This window comes from Pelophylax lessonae (genome assembly GCF_965119305.1).
Source record: "Pelophylax lessonae genome assembly, chromosome: 9".
In the NCBI taxonomy this organism is placed as follows: Eukaryota; Metazoa; Chordata; class Amphibia; order Anura; family Ranidae; genus Pelophylax; species Pelophylax lessonae.
The window spans coordinates 258,784,648-258,807,971 of NC_138776.1; the positions used below are offsets into that span (position 1 = coordinate 258,784,648).

The window sequence follows — 23,324 nt, forward strand, 5'->3', positions numbered from 1 at the left end:
GAGCCGCCCTGCCGCAGTAAAGCTGCGTGGGGCGGTCAGCAAGTGGTTAAGAAGACTTCTCATCATATCTCTTCCCAAGTACTTTGAATTAAACTCATTCCAAGGGGACACACAGAGCGGTTGAGTTCCCTCTTTGAACTATTAGCCTATCAAGAATTAGGTCCAATGGAGCCAAGCCAGGGGTAGTTAGCCAGCATCCCCAGATCTTATTGAACCGGGTCGGGTTGCCTCTATGCTGATATATCAAGCACTCATATCTCAAAGTCATTCCCATGATGGCTAACCACATCTCCAAAGTTGGAAAGGATTGAGAGATCCAATGTTGCAAGATCAGCTTTCGAGCTTGGAACAGTGCTCTGGACACCCCCTCTCTGGCAAAAAAAAAAAAGTCGCCACCTGGAATTAACTAAGCAACTAATTACCCTAAGCATGCAGTAACTATCCTATTGGATAGTTACTGCATGTGCCCAAAGAATGAGGTCAGCTGATTACCTGAATACTGAATATACTGAATGACCAGGTTATTCCATCAATGGATTTTTTCTTCCCTGATGGTACGGGCATATTCCAAGATGACAACGCCAGGATTCATCGGGCTCAAATTGTGAAAGAGTGGTTCAGGGAGCATGAGACATCATTGTCACACATGGATTGGCCACCACAAAGTCCAGAACTTAACCCCCATCGAGAATCTTTGGGATGTGCTGGAGAAGGCTTTGCGCAGTGCTCAGACTCTCCCATAATCAATACAAGATCTTGGTGAAAAATTAATGCAACACTGGACGGAAATAAATCTTATGACATTGAAGAAGCTTATCGAAACAATGCCACAGCGGATGCGTACCGTAATCAAAGCTAAAGGCGGTCCAACGTGTTTGACCTTTGTTTTTGGCCAGGCAGTGTATGTCCATTATAACCTCATCCAGTATACCCAATAAGCAAGGTTTAGGGTCAAGAGAGAAGGTTACTTGAAAAGTATTGTTAATGGAGTTTACTATGCCAGCCCAAAAGCGGTGCAACTTTGGGCACCGCCAAAGGAGATGTATCAGGGCTCCCTTGCATCTCCTACACAATGGGTCTGGGTGGAGTCCAAGAGTAAACAATTAAAGTGGGGTATGATGAACCCTGTAACGGAACCACCGACCCACACTGTGTTTGTGGTCTTCTGTCAGTATACGGCTTCCTTGCAGTCATGAACATATATACCAGATTTTCCCAGCCACCCTCATACAAAGCTAGCCAACAACTTAGCTTGTACTGGAATCTCTCTTTATTGAACAGTCACACAGAAATTATATACAGCATGACCTCCCCCTCCTGATCATATTACCACACACTGGTCAGGGGTTGCCTGATTACATTATCCTATGCAGATGAAATTGTATACAGAAACAGAATTAACCTGAACTAATTATCTAGCCATCTGGACAGAACAATGTGGGCTCATTAACATTTAACAATGGGACAGGCAGACTTAACACAATCCACATTCCACTTCAATAGATAGACAATAGGACAAGACTGCCAATGACAGTCTGTCCGTCTCCTACATTGAAGACCATGGGATACACATCTACGCATTGCTATGATTATTTGGGAGTCAGACTTCATGGCAACAGGCTATAGGTCTCACAGTGTAAAGTGGGATTAAATCTTCATGTTTCTTCAGAGCTATTGCTGACAAATATTACTGTCCCACTTGAAGCAATCCAAACCATTAAGTATCTGTCTTTCACTGCCAGTAATGGTGAGTACCGTCACAAACCCACAATAGTATATATAGTTGGGACAGTCTTTGGGTTACATCTAAAGAACAACCATGGACAGATTCCAGGGCCTCCGACCACTGATCCCCATCTATATCATCCACATCCTCCACCCATTTTCCCATAGCCGTGTAGGGAAAATTCTACATGTACTCTGGCAGCAGCATCGCATAGCACCTGGAGATGAACCCTTTAGTGCAGGGATGGCGAACCTTGGTACCCCAGATGTTTTGGAACTACATTTCCCATGATGCTCTTGAAGTTGGATAGAGCATCATGAGAAATGCAGTTCCAAAACATCTGGGGTTCGAAGGTTCACCATCATTGCTTTAGTGGATGTGGATTGCTGCATCATATTGGAAAGAGGAGTGAGAGATAACACCGCCTGCTCTAAGAATGCATGCACTTTAATGGCGTGCTACAATTGAAGGTAGGGGAAGTATATTTTGTTTGACAATCCATATCTGGCTTGTATTTAGGCAAATTGGAGCAACCTGCTATTGCTTAACCACTTCTGGACCAGAAGGATCTGCCCCCTTAATGACCAGGCTATTTTTTGCGTTTCGGCACTGCGTTTACTTTAATGGAAAATTTTGCGGTCATGTGTACCCAAATAAAATTGATGTCCTTTTTTTCCCCACAAATAGAGCTTTCTTTTGGTGGTATTTGATTTTTATTTTTTGTGCTATAAACAAAAATAATATCGACAATTCTGGAAAAAAAAAAATAATTTTTAACAGTCTGCTATATAACATTCCCCCCCAAAAAATATTTAAAAATCTAAATTTTTCATCCTTTTAGGCCAATTTGTATTCTGCTACATATTTTTGGTAATAGAAAAAAAAAATCACAATAAGCGTATTTTGATTGGTTTGCGCAAAAGTTATCGTGTCTACAAAGGGAAAGATTTGTCATTTTTATTTATTTATTCAATTTTTACTGGTAATGGCGGCGATCAGCGATTTTTAGCGGGACTACGACATTACAGCGGACAGATCGAACCCCTAACTGACATTTTTGACACTTTTGGGGGGAACCAATGACATTACTACAGTAATCAGTGCTAAAAATATGCACTGTTACTGTAATAATGACACTGGCAGGGAAGGGGTTAGACCAGTGGTGATGAAAGGGTTAAACGTGGGCCTAGGGGAGTGTTTTCTAACTGTATGGGGGACTTGTGAAATGAACACAGAGACCTGTGATCCTATTTGGAAGGATCACAGGACCTCTGTGATCATTTCAGAGAGAAGAACGGTTGGCTGTGTTTACAACAGCTGCCCGTCGTTCTCTCTCAGCGGAGAACGATCGCGGGTGCCAGGTGGCAATCACGGCCGCCGGTCACATGGATCGCTATCCCCGCTGCCTAGAGGAGGCGGGATGCGGTCGCCCCCCAGCACCAGTCCCGCGAACGACGTACCCCTACGTTCTTTCGCGCAGCCGAGCCAGCGCAGCGGGCGAGTGGTTAACATGTGACGGAGGTGAGTAACACCCTATGTTAGCCACCGGGCCGCACACTGCAGCTTTGCCAGTTCCGGTTAAGTAATGTTACTCCAGACAGGACCGTAACTAGTAAATCCTGACACTCTGTAGTAGAGCTGCACGATTCTGGCCAAAATGAGAATCACGATTTTTTAGCTTGGAATAAAGATCACGATTCTCTGTGTAACAAAAAAAAATTGGGATAACTTTACTGTTACGTTTTTTTTTTTATTCATTAAAGTCTATTAATTGCGTTTGAAAGACTGCTGCACAAATACAGTGTGACATAAAATATTACAACAATCGCCATTTTATTCTGTAGGGTCTCTGCTAAAAAAAATATATAAAATGTTTGGGGGTTCTAAGTACTTTTCTAGCAAAAAAAAATGATTTTAACTTGCAAGCAACAAATGTCAGAAAAAGATCCAGTCTTTAAGAGGTTAAACTTCATTTCTCCCTGGCAGAGGGACGGAAAAGATACAATGTAATCATTTTTGTTTATAGTTACTGGGAGACTTTGCTGATAGCCATTTGCCAGGAGGCTTTTTTTTTTTTTTCCACAGCTGTTCTCTCTGCTATGCAGCTATGCAAAGAATCGAGCATATTTCAGGGTTAGATCGTCAGGGGGGGTGAATCGAGATCGTGATTTTCATACGATTAATCGTGCAGCTCTACTCTGTAGTTGTTTTTCTTTGAACCAAATCTTATGTAGTAGCCTACCTCACGTGAGGCACCTTTTGTTGCACTTTAAGAAGAGCTGGGCCTCAAGGGCTTCCAGGAGAGTCTGAGCTTCTACACAGTGTAATGTCACAGCTAATGTGGAATCGGTGTGTGTCTCCCCACTCGGCCGATACGTCATTCATGCCGTTTAGAAGCTTCTGCAGCTGGGCTGCCAGATAGTACAGCCAGGGGTTCGGGAAAGCTAGGCCACCCAGTATCCTCAGACCTCTGGAGTTGCTCCAGCCTGACTCTAGCAGGACCCGATCTCCATAGTAGCGAGCGAAATATGGAATTTACCATTCAAAATATTTTAAGGGGTTATAACCACAGTTGTATTGTAGAGGAAATAGAGCAGCTTGGGCATTAACATCATTTTTGCTAAATAAGCTCTACCCGCCACTGACAGCAGTAGCTTAGACCACAATTTCACCTCATCCCTAAACCGTGACAGCAGAAGAAATATGTTCAAATAGTCCACAATCTCAGATGTTTCTGATTTTTAAAAAAACAATTGAATGACTTCTATTGTATTTTTTTTTTTTTTTCAATCAATAGATTTTTATTGTAGAAAACAGGGGTAGTAATAGAATAGTGGAGCTTCATTTCAAAGATTATCATTAAAGTGTTACAATAGTAGATGACAATAGTAAATATATAAGCAAGAGAAAACATATACATAAGAAAAAATATATATTTAATCACTTAAGCCCCGGAGGATTTGGCTGCTAAACGACCAGGGGGTATTTCGCGATTCGGCACTGCGTGACTTTAACGGACAATTGCGCGGTCGTGCGATGCTGTACCTAAACGAATTTGACGTCCTTTTTTTCCCACAAACAGAGCTTTCTTTTGGTGGTATTTGATCACCTGTGCGATTTTTTGATCACGCGCTATAAACAAAAAAAGAGCGTCAATTTTGCAAAAATAATATTTCACATTTTTTTATATGAAATTCCCCCAAAAAAAAATGTAAAAATCTAAATTTTTTAACATTTTCGGCCAATTTGTTTTATGCTTCATATGTTTGGTAAAAAAAAATCGCAAAAAGCGTATTTTTATTGGTTTGCGCAAAAGTTATTGCGTTTACTAACAAAGGGAAAGATTTTTGTCATTTTTGTTGTTTTTTTTTAACGCGTAATGGCGGCGATCTGCGGTTTTTTTTGCGGTACTGCGACATTGCGGCGGACAGATCGGACCCTTGACTGACATTTTTGACACTTTTGGGGTTACCAGTGACATTTCTACAGTAATCAGTGCTATACATATGCACTGTTACTGTAAAAATACACTGGTAGTGAAGGGGTTAACTTTATTTGAGAGGGAGGGGCTGTGTGTGTCCCTAGGGGCGTGATTCTTACTGTGATTGGCTGTCTGTTGAGCTGTAGGGACACTGATCAACGGTTCTACATTGTAGAACCGTGTGATCAGTGTTTTTACACCGAGGAGAATGACAGGTGGCTTGTTTACACTAGCCGCCTGACTTTCTCCCTCTCCCCCGACGATCGCCGAGTGACCGGCGGACATCGGGTCCGCCGGTCACACGTGCGGGGGGGTCCGTGACTGCACGGCAGCGGGAGCGCGCCTCCGCGGGCGCGCGCTCGCTCCCCAGAGCCTCACAGGCTAGCGACGTAGACCTACGTCGCTCTGCCTGTGAGGGGCTGACTGCCGCAGTAAATATACTGTGAGCAGTCGGCAAGCGGTTAATGGTGGAATTATGGTTTAGACTTCCAAATGGGAAGAGAAGGGAAGGGGTAGCTCCCGCCTACCCAGCCCAGAGCCCCAAGGGGAACAATGTCACCGAGTCGGGTGGCGAAGCCACCTCCCCCCGCACGGGCAGCATTGTAAAAAGCTTAGTCATTTATTGAGTAAGAAATTGCTAAATAATTACTGTGGTCTATAGGGCCACGCCAGCCAGGCTTTTTTAAATTTGTGGTAGGATAAGTTATTCAGAGAAAGAGCTTTTTCTAGTTTAGAATTCTCATTCACTAAACGTATAGTTTCAGAAATGTTTGGTGTTTCAATGGTTCTCCATTTACGCACTATTAAAGTTCTGGCAGCTAGGAGGAGGTGAAGAACTATTTGTCGGAAATTGGGCGGATAGTATTCTAAGTTGAGGTTCAACAGGGCTAATTCTGGTCTGGGTGGGGATAACATACCTGTGGTGGACGCTATACATTTAAATATGGCATTCCAAAAGATTGTTAAAGAGGGGCATTCCTAAAGGATGTGTTGAAGTGTGCCAGTTTTTCCGCACTCTCTCCACTTCCATTGTATTTTTTCATGGTTTCAAAGCAGTTGTCAAACTATTGAAAAACAACGTAAGCTGCTGTTGTTATTTTCTCCACAAGGTGGAGGATCCCAAGTATTGTCCATGGAACGCACAGGCAGGAAGTGATATCACGTATAAATAGGAAGTTCTGGGTGAAAGGTCACTTTGAAGGAAGTAGAGAGGAGACATTGCTGAAACTGGCAGCAGAGGAGGTAATAAGATATTGATTTATGTTTAGTCCTTAGCAGATACTGCTACACACATACGGATAGATATATAAAAACTACAGATCCATTTATCCAACTGTCCATCCAGAACTGCTGGTTTATAGATCAGATACATCCTAAATATAGAACCATTTATCCAACTGTCCATCCAGAGCCTCTGGTTTATAGATATCTATATTTATATATATTATAAATGGTTCTATATTTAGGATGTATCCGGTCTATAAACCAGAGGCTCTGGATGAACAGTTTGATAAATGGTTCTATATTTAGGATGTATCTGGTCTATAAACCAAACTGTCTATCCAGAGCCTCTGGTTTATAGACCGGTGTTCTAAAATTTTCTCGGACCCGTGAAAAAATCGGACCTCGTCACTTCAGGTGATGGGAGTCTCAAGTGCGCATGCGCATAAGACATTATCTTGGTTTGGTAAACTTATAACACATAGCGGGCAGCTGAATGAGAGGAGGCGGGGCTGAGGTGGGACGAAAGACAACGCCGCGTCATCTGCAGAGCTGAATAGAGGAGGCGGGACGGAGGTGCGGCCGTGTAATAAATGCAGGACTTTAGCGACTCCTTGTTTTATTATCTTTAGCAATTATCATATTATTTATCCTTAGGATTTCATTACATTTACTATTTATATAATACAAAATAAGAAATACTAAATGTAAAGATAATAAAACATAAGGAGTTGCTAAAGTCCTGCATATATTACACGGCCGCACCTCCGTCCCGCCTCCTACACCAGCTCTGCATATGTGCCTCCGTCCCTAATGTCTCGATGACGCGGCGGTGTCCTCCGTCCTCCGTCGCACCTCAGCCCCGCCTCCTCTCAATCAGCTGTCCGCTCTCTGTTATAATTTTGCCAAACCTCGAAAAATGTCTTCTGCGCATGCGCACGGACGACTCCCACCCGCTGTTTTGTGATGCTCTATCACCGGAAGTGACGAGGTCCGATTTTTTCACGGGTCCGACAAAATTTTACAACACCGGATACATCCTAAATATAGAACCATTTATCCAACTGTCCATCCAGAGCCTCTGGTTTATAGACCGGATACATCCTAAATATAGAACCATTTATCCAACTGTCCATCCAGAGCCTCTGGTTTATAGACCGGATACATCCTAAATATAGAACCATTTATCCAACTGTCCATCCAGAGCCTCTGGTTTATAGACCGGATACATCCTAAATATAGAACCATTTATCCAACTGTCCATCCAGAACCTCTGGTTTATAGACCAGATACATCCTAAATATAGAACCATTTATCCAACTGTCCATCCAATTTGTTATTTGATTGGTGTTTAAAATTGAAAGGAATATTACTCTCCTCCTGCTCTTCTTTTCACCCAGGTCGCATACCCTTGCAAAAATTATTGTATAACAAAAAGAAAATAAAGAAAAAAATGTGTATATGTGTACAAAAAAAGCTTGTATGAGCGATTCCATAGACACTGGAGGTTAATTGTGAGCATAAAGCACAGACAGGAAGTAATACTGCGTAATACAGGAAGTGATTTTAACACTGCTAAAGGAAGTTCCGGGTCAGAGGTGAGTCAGGTGGAAGTAGAGAGGAGACATTACTGGAACTGGCAGCAGAGGAGGTAATAAGATATTATTTTATATTTACACCCAGTAACTCCATCTGTTTTCTTCCTCTATAGGCCTCATGCACAGTTCAGCTGTCGCGTTTGACTTTTTTTTGCCTTTTTAGCCTATGTGTCCATGCACAGATAGACATTAAGGCTCGATTTACACCAATGCATGTTGCATTTGAGCGTTTCTGCAGTGTTTTTAGTGTGCTTTCCCCACTTTCGGACTCACGTTTTTAATGGCTACAATCGCAGGCCTAAATTGCCGGGAGGGCGTATATGCTCCCTGCGCACTCTGTGATCAGCGAGTCCACCAGACTCGGCTGATCATAGATCGGAGTAAGGGTCTGATTCCGGTGTTCCGTGAAAAAACCATACCCGTGAGAAAACCATACCCTTCGTCACTTCCGGTGCACCTACGGAGGGTATGGATTTCTCACGGTACTTACACTTGCCGCGATTACATTAAAACAGCTCCTCTGCAACATAAATCATCTCCGCTCCTTCCCCTCTCACTTCCCTGCTCTCGGATAATAAATATAAAAGCGCATCACGGAGCCGAGATCTCCGTCATTTCGAATTCATACACCCGCCGCCGCTTTTATATTTACTATCCGACATCAGGGAGGTGACAGGGATAGCAGAGGAGATGATTGATGTTGCAGCCGAACTGTTTTATGTAACCGCGGCAAGTATAACATTATACACAATACCGTGATTATTTCATTCCCTCCGAGCATGCGCACTCCTCAACTTCACAGCTGTTCAATGGTGTTTTCGGGGCTCTGAGCATGCGCACTGTTACGCTGCTCAGCTGTTTCGGACAGGAAGTGACGAGGGTATGGAAATCTAACGAGGTATGGAATTCTAACGTTACACCGGCTCCTTACCACATGATCAGCTGTCAGCTAATAACAGCTGATCACGTGATTTAAACAGAGCCGGGGGGAAAAAAGCAGATCACAGGCTTCTGTCAGAGGGACATCGGTCCCGAAGACAGAGAGCCACTGCTGCCTCATCAGTGCCCACCAGTGCCACCTATCAATGTCCACCATTGCCACCTATCAGTGCTGCCTATCAGTGCCACCTATTAGTGCCCTTTAGTGCTGCCCATCGGTGCCACCCATCAGTGCCACCCATCAAATGATCTAAATTTTGTTTGGCTACAGTGTTGCATGACTGCGCAATTGTCACTCAAAGTGTGACAGCGCTGAAAGCTGAAAATTGGCCTGGGCAGGAAAGGGGTGAAAGTGCCCGGTAGGCAAGTGGTTAAAAAAATATGTCCTGCGTTTCTGCAAAAAGCATGAAGAAAGAGCATTGGTGAATGGAGCCATAGAGGCAGAAATCTGAATGCACCAAAATCGCGTTCAGGAGAGGAGCATTTGGGCAGAAAAAATGCCCAACATGTAAATGCATCTAAAAAGCAGCATATAGCTGCCATAACCCCGGTATTTTTTTTAAACGACGGGCGGCCCGCATAAAAGTGGTCCCAGCAGCGGATTTGCCGCAAGATCACTTTAATGGGCGGCGAGAGAGGTGCCCCCCCCCCGGCTTCCTGGTCGTTTTCCCCGCTTACCGGAGCCGTCGGTAGCGGGAAAACAATCCGGTTCTCTCTTTTCTAGGCAGGAAGGTGAGGGCAAGCTGGCCCCCACTCTACTCTATGGCCTGGGAGGACTGGAGCGACGTCATACGTCGCTTCCTCCCAACGGCCTTAAAGGGCCCATTTTTTTTTCATTATGAAAAAAAAAAATGACTTTTTTTTTTTCATCCCAGTACAGTCCAGATAATTCTCAGTTTATCATCCGTCTACAGATAGGAGAGTCCTGTATAGATCACATGACCACATCAATGAAGATGGAGAAGGGCCGAAATCACATGACTGAAAGGATATTGAACCTCACCCTGGAGATCATCTACCTGCTGACCGGAGAGGTGAGGAGGATTCTGGGAGGTCATATGACATCACTCTTATCTCTATTAATAAAATACAGACCTGACCGGAGAGGTGAGGAGGATTCTTGGAAGTCTGTAGTGATAATTGTTACTTTCTCTCTGTACACAGAATTATAAAGTAGTGAAGAAAATATCTGGTGAACCAATAACACCCAGCAGCGGTCTTCCCAGGACATCACCCATCACAGTGCCTTCACCTCAATGCCTGACAACAGAGATAACCAGTGCCAAGAAGATTCTAGAGGTCACCAACAAGATCATTGATCTGCTGACAGGAGAGGTGAGCGGTGCTGGGAATTCTGGGACATTATCCAGTAACAGACAAGGGATGTGTCTGGATGGTGACTGTATCATTGTGTGTGTCAGGTTCCTATAAGGTGTCAGGATGTCACTGTCTATTTCTCCATGGAGGAGTGGGAGTATATAGAAGGACACAAGGATCTCTACAAGGACGTCATGATGGAGAATCAGCCGCCCCTCACATCACCGGGTAAGAGGAGACTTTATTGTAAAGGAGAGAGCAGTACGGAGGATCCACCTAGATCCCCCATCATCTGATAAACACATAGAAACAATGTATTCAGTCAGTGTGTGTGTTTCCTACAGATGGATCCAGTAATGGGAACCCACCAGAGAGATGTCCCCGTCCTCTGTATTCCCGGGATTCCACACAGGAAGATCACACCATCTCACCTAAGGTTAGGAAGAAAGCTAATTTTTAGCTGATATTTACATTTTGACCTGTTCGATAGCTATGTGGTTAAAGCTGAACTAATTTTTATCAATTATACAGGTTATAAACCAGAGTGATTCCAATAACGTTGTTAAAAAAGGGATAAAAGAAGAGGATGATGAGGTTGGTGTGATGGAGAGGTTTTCCGAAAGACAGAAAGACCCCTTCATGATGGAATCATTCAGTGGCACAAACCCACCAGAGAGATGTCCCCGTCCTCCGTATTCCTGGGATTCCACACAGGAAGGTCACACCATCCCTCACCATCATCAGGTAGGTGGGACTGAGCGTAAAAATTATTTTGACCACTTCAGGTATCGACCTTGAAAAACCCCTATAGAGCAATGTTTACATTTCCAGTATTAGCCTGTTTATTCTGTGATTAATTTAGACTTTACATACGCTAAGTAATGACAAAAGTACTATTCCCCTCTCTTCATTATGACAGCTAGTAAACGCAAGCAACATGAGGGAGCGGCGGCAGGAGTAGAGAAGCCGCTGTTGAAGTTTTTCAGGCGGTATCCTACATTAAAAATCCTCAGGCGGCTAAACATTAAGAGAATATGTTTTGATGTATGTTATCGCCACTCAATTTTTTCAGATGTTTTGTTCTACCTTTTTGGGTTTTAGGGTGAAGAACTGAAAGACATCAAAGTTGAGATTAAAGAGGAGGAAGAAGAGATGTTGGTGAGTGGAGATCAGCAGTCTATGGAGGAGGGGGAGATGATTATGAAAATTAAACCAGAGGAATCTTCTCTACATATGGACACAAGTAAGTAATAAACATTAGATGTAGAAACCGTTCACTTTTTTTTTACTTCTAAGAATGTAAAGTATTTGCATTCAAAAAGACATGACAACCCTAAAAAAAAAAGCTAGTGTGGCAGCTGATCCAGAGGAAGGCAGAAAACCCTTATAAAACTTGGCCCAATTTTCACCAGCAAAGATAAAAGAATGATTTATTCCGACGTCCCCTGGCAGCATCCTCAGCTTTCAACACCCACCCTAACCTTCTCATGTGCCCAATGGAATGCCTACTCATTCTGTAACAAGCTCACCTCTGACATCAACCTTTTTTTTTTTTTTTACCAACTCCTTTAACCTACTTGCTGTTACTGAAATCTGGCTTCAGGAATCTGACACTGCCTCTCCAGCTGCCCTTTCCCATAGTGGTTTCCACTGGACTTACTCACCCAGACCCAGTGGATGAAAGAGAGGTGCAGTTGGAATCCTTTTGTCCGCACAATGCACCTTTCAAGTCCTTCCCAAACATTCCTCCATAGCCTTCTCTCAATATAACGTCATGTTCCCAACAAATGAGGTGGAGATACTGTACACCATATGAAAGGTCCATCTCCATTCCTCAATATAACGTCATGTTCCCAACAAATGAGGAGGAGATACTGTACACCATATGAAAGGTCCATCTCCATTCCTCAATATAACATCATGTTCCCAACAAATGAGGAGGAGATACAGTACACCATTGGAAAGGTTCAACTCCATTCCTCAATATAACGTCATGTTCCCAACAAATGAGGAGGAGATACTGTACACCATTGGAAAGGTTCAACTCCATTCCTCAATATAACGTCATGTTCCCAACAAATGAGGAGGAGATACTGTACACCATATGAAAGGTCCATCTCCATTCCTCAATATAACGTCATGTTCCCAACAAATGAGGAGGAGATACTGTACACCATATGAAAGGTCCTTTATTGTTCAATGCCAGAGCTTTAAGATCATTAATTGCTAAAGCAAAATTATTTATTTGAGTGAACGGAATAAAAATCACTAATTGTTTACAAAACAATTGCTTTTCAACAGATGGACACTATATTTGGAATGGGAAAATCTCTGAGGGACATCTTATTTTATCTCCACCTTATAATGCAGAAGATAATGGTATTGCACAATATTCTCAAGGATTCAATTCTATTACTGAAAATACACACCGTAGACCTTACCGTTCTGAAGGATCAATGGATCCCTCTAATCCCGAGGAATCTTCTGATAAATCACATACTGTTACTCCAGATATCCTTCTGAGATTTCACAGTACAGATCCATCTAATTCCACAGAAATGTATTTAAGCCGCGAAGGAGTTCGCACAGGAGATAAGTCATTCCCATGTTTGGTGTGTGGGAAATCCTTTACTGAAAATGATGCCCTTCTTATACACCAGAGAAGTCACACACAAGAGCGTCCTTTCTCATGTTCAGAGTGCGGGAAGTGTTTCATAAAGAAAAAAGTACTTCTTATGCACCAGAGAATTCATAAGGGCGAGCGACCTTTCCCATGTGACGAGTGCGGGAAGTGTTTCATGACGAAAGGAAGGCTTCTTGAACACCTGAGAATTCACACGGGTGAACGTCCTTTCTCATGTTCAGAGTGCGGGAAATCTTTCACCATGAAAAGAGACCTCCTTCAACACCAGAAAATTCACACGAATGTACGTCCTTTCTCGTGTTCAGATTGCGGGAAAAGTTTCTATCGCAAATCAGAACTTCTTATACACCAAAGAATACACACGGGGGAGCGTCCTTTCTCATGTGCGGAGTGTGGGAAATGTTTCTATCGCAAATCATGCCTATATCGACACCAGAGAAGTCACACCGGTGAACGTTCCTTCTTATGTTCAGAGTGCGGAAAAACCTTCACTGACAGTGCTACCCTTCTTAGACATCGGAAAATTCACACTGGTGAGCGACCTTTCACATGTTCAGAGTGCGGGAAATCTTTCACCATGAAGGCAGACCTTCTTAAACATGAAAGAATTCACACAGGCATGCGCCCCTTCTCATGTTCAGAGTGCGGGAAATGTTACATTGACAAAAGAGACCTTCTCAATCACCAGAGAAGTCACACAGGTGAGCGTCCTTTCTCGTGTTCAGAGTGCGGGAAGACTTACGTTCAAAAAGGAGACCTTCTTAAACACCAGAGAATTCACACGGGTATGCGCCCCTTCTCATGTTCAGAGTGCGGGAAATGTTTCATCGATAAAAGAGACCTCCTCAATCACCAGAGAAGTCACACGGGCGAGCGTCCCTTTTCCTGTTCGGAGTGCTGGAAAACTTTCTCTATGAAAGGAGACCTTCTAAAACACCTGAGAATCCACACCGGTGAGCGTCCTTTCTTATGTGTAGAGTGCGGGAAATCTTTCACTATGAAAAAAGACCTTCTTAGCCACCAAAGAACTCACACGGGTGAGCGCCCTTATTCATGTTCAAAGTGCGAGAAATGTTTTACACAAAAAAGAAGCCTAATAAGACATCAGAGAAGGCACGAACCTGCTGATGCTGTTGAAACGTATACGTAGGCTTACAGCCGCTGGAATTTTTCAAGCCATAGAACAACTGGTGGACTGAGTCACCTTTTGGAATCCTTTTTTTTTATTTTTTCTTGGAGGCTCCGGTGGTAAAATCTTCCTGCTACAGTTTATATCTCTCTTCCTGCCCACACTGGGGGTCCCCTTTCCTCTCCATAATAATCAATACAAGTCCAGCAGGGAAAGGGGGCCCCTCATAATGGGCATAGCTTGAAGGCAGACTCAAACTCAAAATTTTAGCATACTAGAGTTGTGACTGTGTGGTTCTCCAGAGGTGAGGATGCGTAAGAGTCCATGTATTGCATTCTGCAAGCTAAGATTTTGCATTGCGTGGTTTAAAAGTATTGGGTGTGCATGCATCAAATTAGAGTAATATTGACCCCCCACTCACATAGATATCGCAACAGCACTGAACCCACAAAGGTGGGTAACAAACTGGCAATCATGACCATACATGGGGCAACAGATGGGCAATCATGACCATACATGGGGCAACAGTTGAGCAACCGTGGCCATACATGGGACAACAGTTGAGCAATCGTGACCATACATGGGGCAACAGTTGAGCAATCATGACAATACATGGGGCAACAGTTGGGAAATTGTGACCATACATGGGGGTAACAGTTGAGCAGTCGTGACCATACATGGTGCTACAGTTGGGAAATTGTGACCATACATGGGGTAACAGTTGGGAAATCATGGCCATACATGGGGCAATCATGACCATACATGGGGCAACAGTTGAGCAATCGTGACCATAGATGGGGCAAAAGTTGGGCCATCTTGACTATAGATAGGGCAACAGTTGGGCAATCGTGACCATAGTTGGGGCAACATTTGGGCAGTCATGGCTATAGATGGGACAACAGCTGGGCAGTCGTGGCTATAGATGGGACAACAGTTGGGCAATCGTGACCATACATGGGGCAACAGTTGGACAATCATGGCAGTGCAAGGGCCCATGTATTGCATTATGCAAGTCAAGATATTTTAGGGTGTGGTTTAAACGTTTTGTGTGTGCATGCATCAAATAATAGTAATTTATACATCTACTTACATAGATAACACAACAACACTGAAACCACAAAGGTGGGTAACACACTGGCAATCATGACCATACATGGGGCAACAGTTGGGCAATCATGACCATACATGGGCAATCATGACCATACATAGGGCAAAAGTTGGGCAATAGTGACCATACATGGGGCAGCAGTTGGGCAATTGTGACCATATGTGAGGCAACAGTTTGGCACCCGTGACCATACGTGAGGCAACAGTTGGGCACCCGTGACCATACGTGAGGCAACAGTTGGGCACTCGTGACCATACGTGAGGCAACAGTTGGGCACTCATGACCATACGTGAGGAGACAGTTGGGCCCCCCTGACCATACGTGAGGCAACAGTTGGGCACTCATGACCATACATGAGGCAACAGTTGGGCACTCATGACCATACGTGAGGCAACAGTTGGGCAATCATGACCATACTCGAGGCAACAGTTGGGCAATCACGGCCATACCTAAGGCAACAGTTTGGCAATCATGACCACACATGGAACAACAGTTGGGCAATTATGACCATACATAGGGCAACAGTTGAGAAATTATGTCAGTGCAAGAGCCCATGTATTGCATTATGCAAGTCAAGATTTTTCAGGGTATGGTTTAAACATTTTGGGTGTGCATGCATCAAATTATAGTAATATAGACCCCTACTCGCATAGATAACACAACAACACTGAACCCACAAAGGTGGGTAACACACTGGCAATCATGACCATACCATAGGGCAACAGTTGGGCAACCATGACCATACCTGGGAAAAAAGTTGGGCAATCGTGACCATACATGGGGCAACAGTCGGGCAATCATGACCCTATATGGGACAACAATTGTGTAATCATGACCATACATGGGGCAATAGTTGGGCAATCATGGCAATTAAAGAGAAAACTCTCCCACAATGTGGACAACAAAGAAGCAATGACAACAGTACATAGCTATGACTAATACAGGAACATCCATTCAGGATGCATCTTTCATCAAAGGAGCTTTTTTATAGGTTGCTATTTTCATGGTTCAGCCAATGTAGAATTCTTAATAAATAAATATTTTTACCTCTGTTATACAAGATTTTATTTGAATGAATTCAAACTTCCTTTTATCGCAAAGAGCTGAAAGCCCCGCTCTAAGCTGAAGAGGAGACTCTTTCCTTGATCTTCAGGAAACAGGGCGCCGGCTTCTTAATTTACTCCTTCAAAAATCAACATAAATAGGAATAGAATGGACGTCGCTCTCCCAGCCAGCCCGTATAGGATAGAAGTAAAGAGCGGCCTCACCCTATGCACTCTCACCGACGCGTTTCACCACACCCACCTTGGCTTAAGCACTGTAATGCATTTTGCCCCACCCACCGGGCTTAGTCATGATTAAGCCCCAGTGGGTGGTGGTAAATGCGTCAGGGGATGTAGTTTGTGGAGAAGCATAGGCTGAGGCTCTTTACCTCTATCAGAAAAAAAAAATCAGAATGCCAAATTAGGACACAATAAAACTAAGGACGAGAATAGATGCCACTATGCTGCTCCACAAACCACTCCCAATGGCACATTTCACCACACCTACCTCGGCTTAGTCGTGCATTTCACCCCACCGACCTCAGCTTAGTCATGCATTTCACCCCACCCACCAGGCAAAATGCGTCAGCGGATGCGGTTTGCAGAGAAGTCGGTGGAGCTACATTTCCACCAAGCTGAGAATTCTGCCGTCGGAGCTGACATATACAGTTCGGGAGCAGCGTGGCAGGCTGTGGTGCCAATGGGCCAGATGTCAGCCTAGAGGTAAGTGTGCAGGGTTATAAAAAAATGTATATATGATATATAATAAATGCTGCTGGAAATGTGAAGGTGGGAGCTTTAGAGCTGCAACGTCTAGGTCTACATCAGCAGAGACTGTGGCGTAGGAAGTATGCTGCAGGTAGAGTAGAGGAGTGAACATGAGGACAATAGGGCCCCAATGCACACAGAAATTAACATACAGGTATCCAGATGTATTTGGAGCTAATTAACATGAAAATGCTTTGCTATGGCTGAATGAATATGTAGACATTCAGTAGTGTTTAGGTGCAGCCAGTCCAGAAGTTTCTGCATCACATGACAGTTTATCCTGGTTTTACAAGGCTAAACACATGTAAACACCAGGCTCCTTGCTGAAGCCTGCACCAGATGGAGAGGGCAGACTGGCTGCACCCCCATAGCAGAGGTGTTCTCCTGGAGGGATGCATGATAGCAGGTGGTGGACTTGAGCCAGCCATAGACATACAAAGGAGGTAAAGAGATGAGTGAAAATGGGAAACATGCTGTGTTTGTGGTTGTCGTAGATCAGAGGTCTCCAAACCTTCTAAATGAAATGTTTACTGCCCTTTAAAATTTAGGGGGGGGGGGGGGCGGACTGTGGCATGGAGGGGTGAAAATTGTCCTGGTGTCAGTGGGAGGAATAGTGCCCCATCATTGCTATTTGTGGTAGGAACAGTGTCTGATCATTGATTTCAGTGGGAAGAATAGTGCCTCATCATTGGTATCAGTAGGAGGAACAGTTTCCCACCATTGGTGTCAGTAGGAGGAATAGTGCCCCATCATTGGTGTCAGTGGGAGGAATAGTGCCCCATCATTGGTGTCAGTGGAGGGAATAGTGCCCCATCATTGGTGTCAGTGGGAGGAATCGTGCCCCATCATTGGTGTCAGTGGAGGGAATAGTGCCCCATCATTGGTGTCAGTGGGAGGAATAGTGCCTCATCATTGGTGTCAGTGGGAGGAATAGTTTCCCATCATTGGTGACAGTTGGAAGAATAGTGCCCCATTATTGGTTTCAGTATGAGGAATTGTTTCCCATCATTGGTGTCAGTAAGAGGAATAGTGCCCCATCATTGGTGTCAGTGGGAGGAATAGTGTCCCATCATTGGTGTCAGTGGGAGGAATAGCGCCCCATCATTGGTGTCAGTAAGAGGAATAGTTTCCCATCATTGGTGTCAGTGGGAGGAATAGTGTCCCATCATTGGTATTAGTGGGAGGAATAGTGCCCCATTGTTGGTGTTAGTGGCAGGAACTATGCACCACTGTTGCTTACAGTAGGGAGATAAATGCCCCAAGGGACGGATAAGAGCAAGCAAAGCAATCAAACCTTGCACCTCTGCCTACAGAGGAGCCAAAGCTAAATGTACTTTATTCCCACTAGCAACCTAGGAGGGTGCTATATACGGGTGCATCTCGTAAAATTAGAATATCATCAAAAAGTTAATTTATTTCAGTGATTCAATTCAAAAAGGAAAACTCCTATATTTTATATAAATGTGTTACACACAGAGTGATATATTTTACGCATTTCTTTCTTTTAATTTTAATGATCATGGCTTACAGCTAGTGACATCCCAAAATTCAGTATCTCGGAAAATTAGAATATTAACCACTTGCCTTCTGTGCACTTAAACACCCTTCCCATCCAGGCCAATTTTCAGCTTTAAGCGCTCTCACACTTTGAATGACAATTGCGCGGTCATGCTACACTGTACCCATATGAAATTTTTATCATTTTTTTCACACAAACAGAGCTTTCTTTTGGTGGTATTTAATCATCTCTGGGTTTTTTATTTTTTACAAAAAAAAAGAAAAAAGACAGAAAATTTTGAAAAAAAAAAAAAAAAGTTTTTCTTATTTTCTGCGAGTAAATTTTGAAAATAAATTTTTCTCCCTCACTGATGTGCGCTGATGAGGCGGCACTGATGGGCACTGATAGGCTGCACTTATGGGCACTGATAGGCTGCACTTATGGGCACTGATGAGGTGGCACTTATGGGCACTGATGAGGAGGTACTAATATGCTGCACTGATGAGCACTGATAGGCGGCATTGATAGACGGCACTGATAGGCGGCACTGATAGGCGGCACTGCTGGGCACAGAGGTGGCACTGCTGGGTACTGAGAGGTGGCACTGCTGGGCACTGAGAGGTGGCACTGACGGGTGGCACTGATGGGCACTGATAGGCGGCACTGATGGACACTAACGGGTGGCACTGATGGACACTGACGGGTGGCACTGATGAGCACTGATGGGCAGCACCATCAGTGCCCACACTCAGTGCCCATAGTGCTGCCAGTCAGTGCTCATCAGTGCCTAGATGAGCAGGCACTGATGGGCACTGACTGGCAGCACTATGGGCACTGATTGTGGGCATTGATGGGGGCACTGATGGCGGGCACTGTGGGCACTGATGGGGGGGCAATGTGTGTGGTTTTTTTACCTTTAGTAATCAGGGCACTGGTGATCAGTGCCCTGATTACATTTGTGTGTGTCCCCAGCGGCTGTCGGCTCCCCCTCCTTCCTCACACTGCAGTGTCTGTGTGAGGAAGGAGCGCCGGCGATGAGAGATGATCTCATATGTTTACATATGAGATCATCTCTCATTGGACGGCTTGATCACGTGGTGAATGGCCGCTGTGATTGGCCATTCACCACGATCTGTGATCGGCCGTGTCCAAGGGACAAGGCCGACACAGATTCTCCCCGCTGCGCGCTCGCAGGAGCGCGCGGGGGGGGCGTGTCACTGGAGGCCGTTTAAAAACGGCCTCCCGAAAATTCGAGTCCGCGCTGCAGCCGTATATAGGCTGTAGCGCGGATGGGAGGGGGTTAAATAAGACCAATAAATAAGGGATTTTTAATACAGAAATGTTGGCTTACTGAAAAGTCTGTCCATGTACAGTATAGGATGCACTCAATACTTGATCGGGGTTCCTTTTGCAGGAATTACTGCATCAATGAGGCGTGGCATGGAAGCAATCAGCCTGTGGCACTGCTGAGGTGTTATGGAAGCCCAGATTGCTTTGATAGCGGCCTTCAGCTTGACTGCATTGTTGGGTATGGTGTCTCTCAACTTCCTCTTGACAATACCCCATCTCTATGGGGTTTAGGTCAGGCAAGTTTGCTGGCCAATCAAGCACAGTGATACCATGATCAACAAACCAGGTTTCAGAGAGTCCAGAAGGTCCAGTTCTAGAGAGTCTAGAAGGTCCAGTTCTAGAGAGTCCAGGAGGTCCAGTTATAGAGACCCCTGAAGGACTAGTTTCAGAGAGTCAGAAGGTCCAGTTTTACAGAGTCCAGAAGGTTCAGTTTCACAGAGTCCAGAAGGTCCAGTTTCACAGAGTCCAGAAGGTCCAGTTTCACAGAGTCCAGAAGGTCCAGTTTCACAGAGTCCAGAAGGTTCAGTTTCACAGAGTCCAGAAGGTTCAGTTCCACATGTTTGTCAGCTGATATACTAGGGATACATGGAGCCTCTACAAGTTCCAGATAGAATATTCCCAACACTGCCATCTCAGTTGTCTTCTTCATGGCTGCAGTGATAGGTTCTATAACTTCAAAATTACCTTCATCAGTGATACACGGGTAATCCCCATCAGTGGCTTACAGAGCCTGTCCATGTCATATTGTCATTGTATTCTTGCCAAGTATGCCCAACCACAGCGACTCGCAAACCAAGGCAAGGACTTTGTTGGATGGCGGAGGTGAAGTAAAACCAGGTGGGATCAACTTATCACAGACCGCAATACCTCTGGCCACCACCCTAGAGGGACTCGCCCAAAATCTAGCTGGCTGGACACACACAGCAGATACACATCTTGAATACAATCTGGTGCACTTAAGAGTTTCTCAGAAATATCCTCAGTGCCAGAGCCGAGACATTTTTCGCACAGCACTGTGTATATTATTTTTATTTTTTACTTGGTGTACTTTATTTCTAACATAACACTGTATCCTAAAGTTTAATATATGTTTTAATGTTCTAATTTCACATTTTATGAACTATACTACAAAAAGAAATACATTTCATTGTAAGTCTTCATTGTTTGACTTTGAACTTGCATAATCTGTGCAGCTAAAATGAAGAATGCAATGATGAAAGTGTGAAAAACAACGCAGGCTGGAGTTTTTATATTCGCCAAAATCAGGGGGTCTCACTTAAGCAGTAGTAGAAAATCTGCCGAAAATTTCCGCCCGATGTGAAATCGTCCGATTTTCGCCTAGTGTGTACACAACTTTCGGCAGCCGATCCCGACATTTTCAACGAAAAAAAAACGGAGGGACGAACACCAAAATTTTTTTCGGCCGTCTTCATGGGGAAAAATCCGTATCACAAAGAAAAATCAGTCTCAAAGAGAAACTTCCGTAGTATAGAGGAATTTTCCAGGAGAACTTCGGGAACAATGGCGAAAGTTCCAGTTAAAAAAGGTTCATGACCAACGTCTCGTGCGTTCTGTGCGTGGCTCCGCCCTTCCATATCACGCGGAGTCGGTATGTGCCCGCCAGACGCCATCTGCGACACAGGGCTACAGGAAAGATGGAGGACACCGGAGAAGGCCGCAAGAGCAGGAACCAAGGAGGTAGAGCAAAGGCAACAGCCATGAGCATTGAAGAAATGGTGGAGATGGTGCACCTGCTCGAAAAATACGATTATGATGGACGGTTGAAGAACTACCTCAAACCAAACGCCAGAAAGGACCAGATTCTTACGAAAATTCTGCAAATTCTGCAAAAGTGTGGGGTTGAAAGATCCAAAGAGCAAGTCAGAAAGAGATGGTCAGATCTCAAACATCGAGAACCTGAGAAGCTTGCAAGTATCCACAAAATCCTAAAGAAAAGTAAGTATTGGGGCTTTTCAATCTTGTGTTTTTTGCAATGTGGTTGAACTGTGCACCTGTTGTAAGCATATAGAATTGACATGACATGTTCTTCTTTTCAGGAAAAATCAAGAAGCACCTTTCTAAACGGAAAATATCTAGGAAAAGATATGCTAACAGCACAAATGGGAAAAGTGAGCAGTGTTCAACGATAATAATTGAAAACGTGGACTCAGACACCCTTCAGAGCAGTACAGGTAGGTGCGCATAATGTATGATTTGTGTCCTATCCAATGAGCAATGCATATTTGACATATATGTAAAAAGATGTATGTGTATATATATATATATTTTTGTTGTTTTTTTTTTTAACGCGTAATGGCGGCGATCTGTGATTTTTTTTGCGGGACTGCGACATTGGACGGACAGATCGGACCCTTGACTGACATTTTTGACACTTTTGGGGTTACCAGTGACATTTCTACAGTAATCAGTGCTATACATATGCACTGTTGCTGTAAAATGACGCTGGTAGTGAAGGGGTTAACTTTTTTGAGAGGGAGGGGTGGTGTGTGTCCCTAGGGGCGTGATTCTAACTGTGATTGGCTGTGGCTTGAGCTGTAGGAACAGTGATCAACGGTCCTACATAGTAGAACCGTATGATCACTGTTTCTACACAGGGGAGAATGACAGGCGCCTTGTTTACATCAGCCGTCTGCCTTTCTCCCTCTCCACCCGACGATCGCAAGTGACCGGCAGACATCGGGTCCATCGGTCACACGCGCGGGGGAGTCCGTGACCGCGCAGGAGCGCGCCTCCGGCAGCGTGCGCTCGCTCCCCAGAGCCTCACAGGCTAGCGTCGTACCCATACGTCACTTTGCCTGTGAGGGGCTGACCGCCGCAGTATATGTACTTGTGGCGGTCGGCAAGTGGTTAAACACGTCATTGACCTTCCACAGTAATTCTATGAGGTCTGTTATATTTTTTGCAGGCTGCATAGAATTTTTTGAAGTTATATGCATGTTTTCACAGAGATAATCATCTCCAATATTGTGCTCTGACACAGGGATGCAGTTGTCTGCCAAACCCAGTACATCCCCTTCCCTCAAATACCCTCCCACCCCCCTCTGTTAGTACATTTCATTAATCTTAGTAAAAGTAAGGTTCATTTATATTGTGCTACTATCTCCTCAACTGGAATCAAGATGGAAGACAATGACACTCCTACGTACTGTAATTATGTAAAAATGACATTGTTTGCCTAATAAAAAGTGTTCACTTTTCTTCTAATATTAGAGCTGAATTCAAGATGACATTGCACAACGTTACTGTACTATATAGCACTTTGTAGGCACTTTAAAGCAGAGTTCCGGGCACAAAAACAGTTTTTCAATAAACATACCCCCGGGACAGTCAGGGCTAGTACATTCCACAATGGATAGCCTCTGATCTGTCCCGGTTCGCACTTACCTGCAAGAAGAAATACTTACTTATAAAATTTCTTCTACAGCATTGCCATCTCTGTTGTGGGCAGCTGAAGCCGGCGCGATCCTCTTCTGCGTCCTCT

At 44.3% G+C, this 23,324-nt stretch overlaps 2 protein-coding genes across 2 annotated transcripts in view; both read left to right on the plus strand.

Moving 5' to 3' along the window:
• Positions 1-14,143, plus strand: part of LOC309563430 (uncharacterized protein) — a 28,757-nt gene extending 14,614 nt beyond the window's left edge. The window contains exons 5-9 of the mRNA XM_082267825.1: positions 2,029-2,134; positions 10,130-10,300; positions 10,814-11,026; positions 11,384-11,525; positions 12,584-14,143. Coding sequence (XP_082123951.1) covers positions 2,029-2,134; positions 10,130-10,300; positions 10,814-11,026; positions 11,384-11,525; positions 12,584-14,076 — 2,125 coding nt within the window. The 3' untranslated portion in view covers positions 14,077-14,143. The remainder of the gene's footprint in view (positions 1-2,028; positions 2,135-10,129; positions 10,301-10,813; positions 11,027-11,383; positions 11,526-12,583) is intronic.
• LOC309564412 (uncharacterized protein) overlaps positions 1-23,324 on the plus strand; it is a 1,531,146-nt gene that overhangs the window by 15,780 nt on the left and 1,492,042 nt on the right.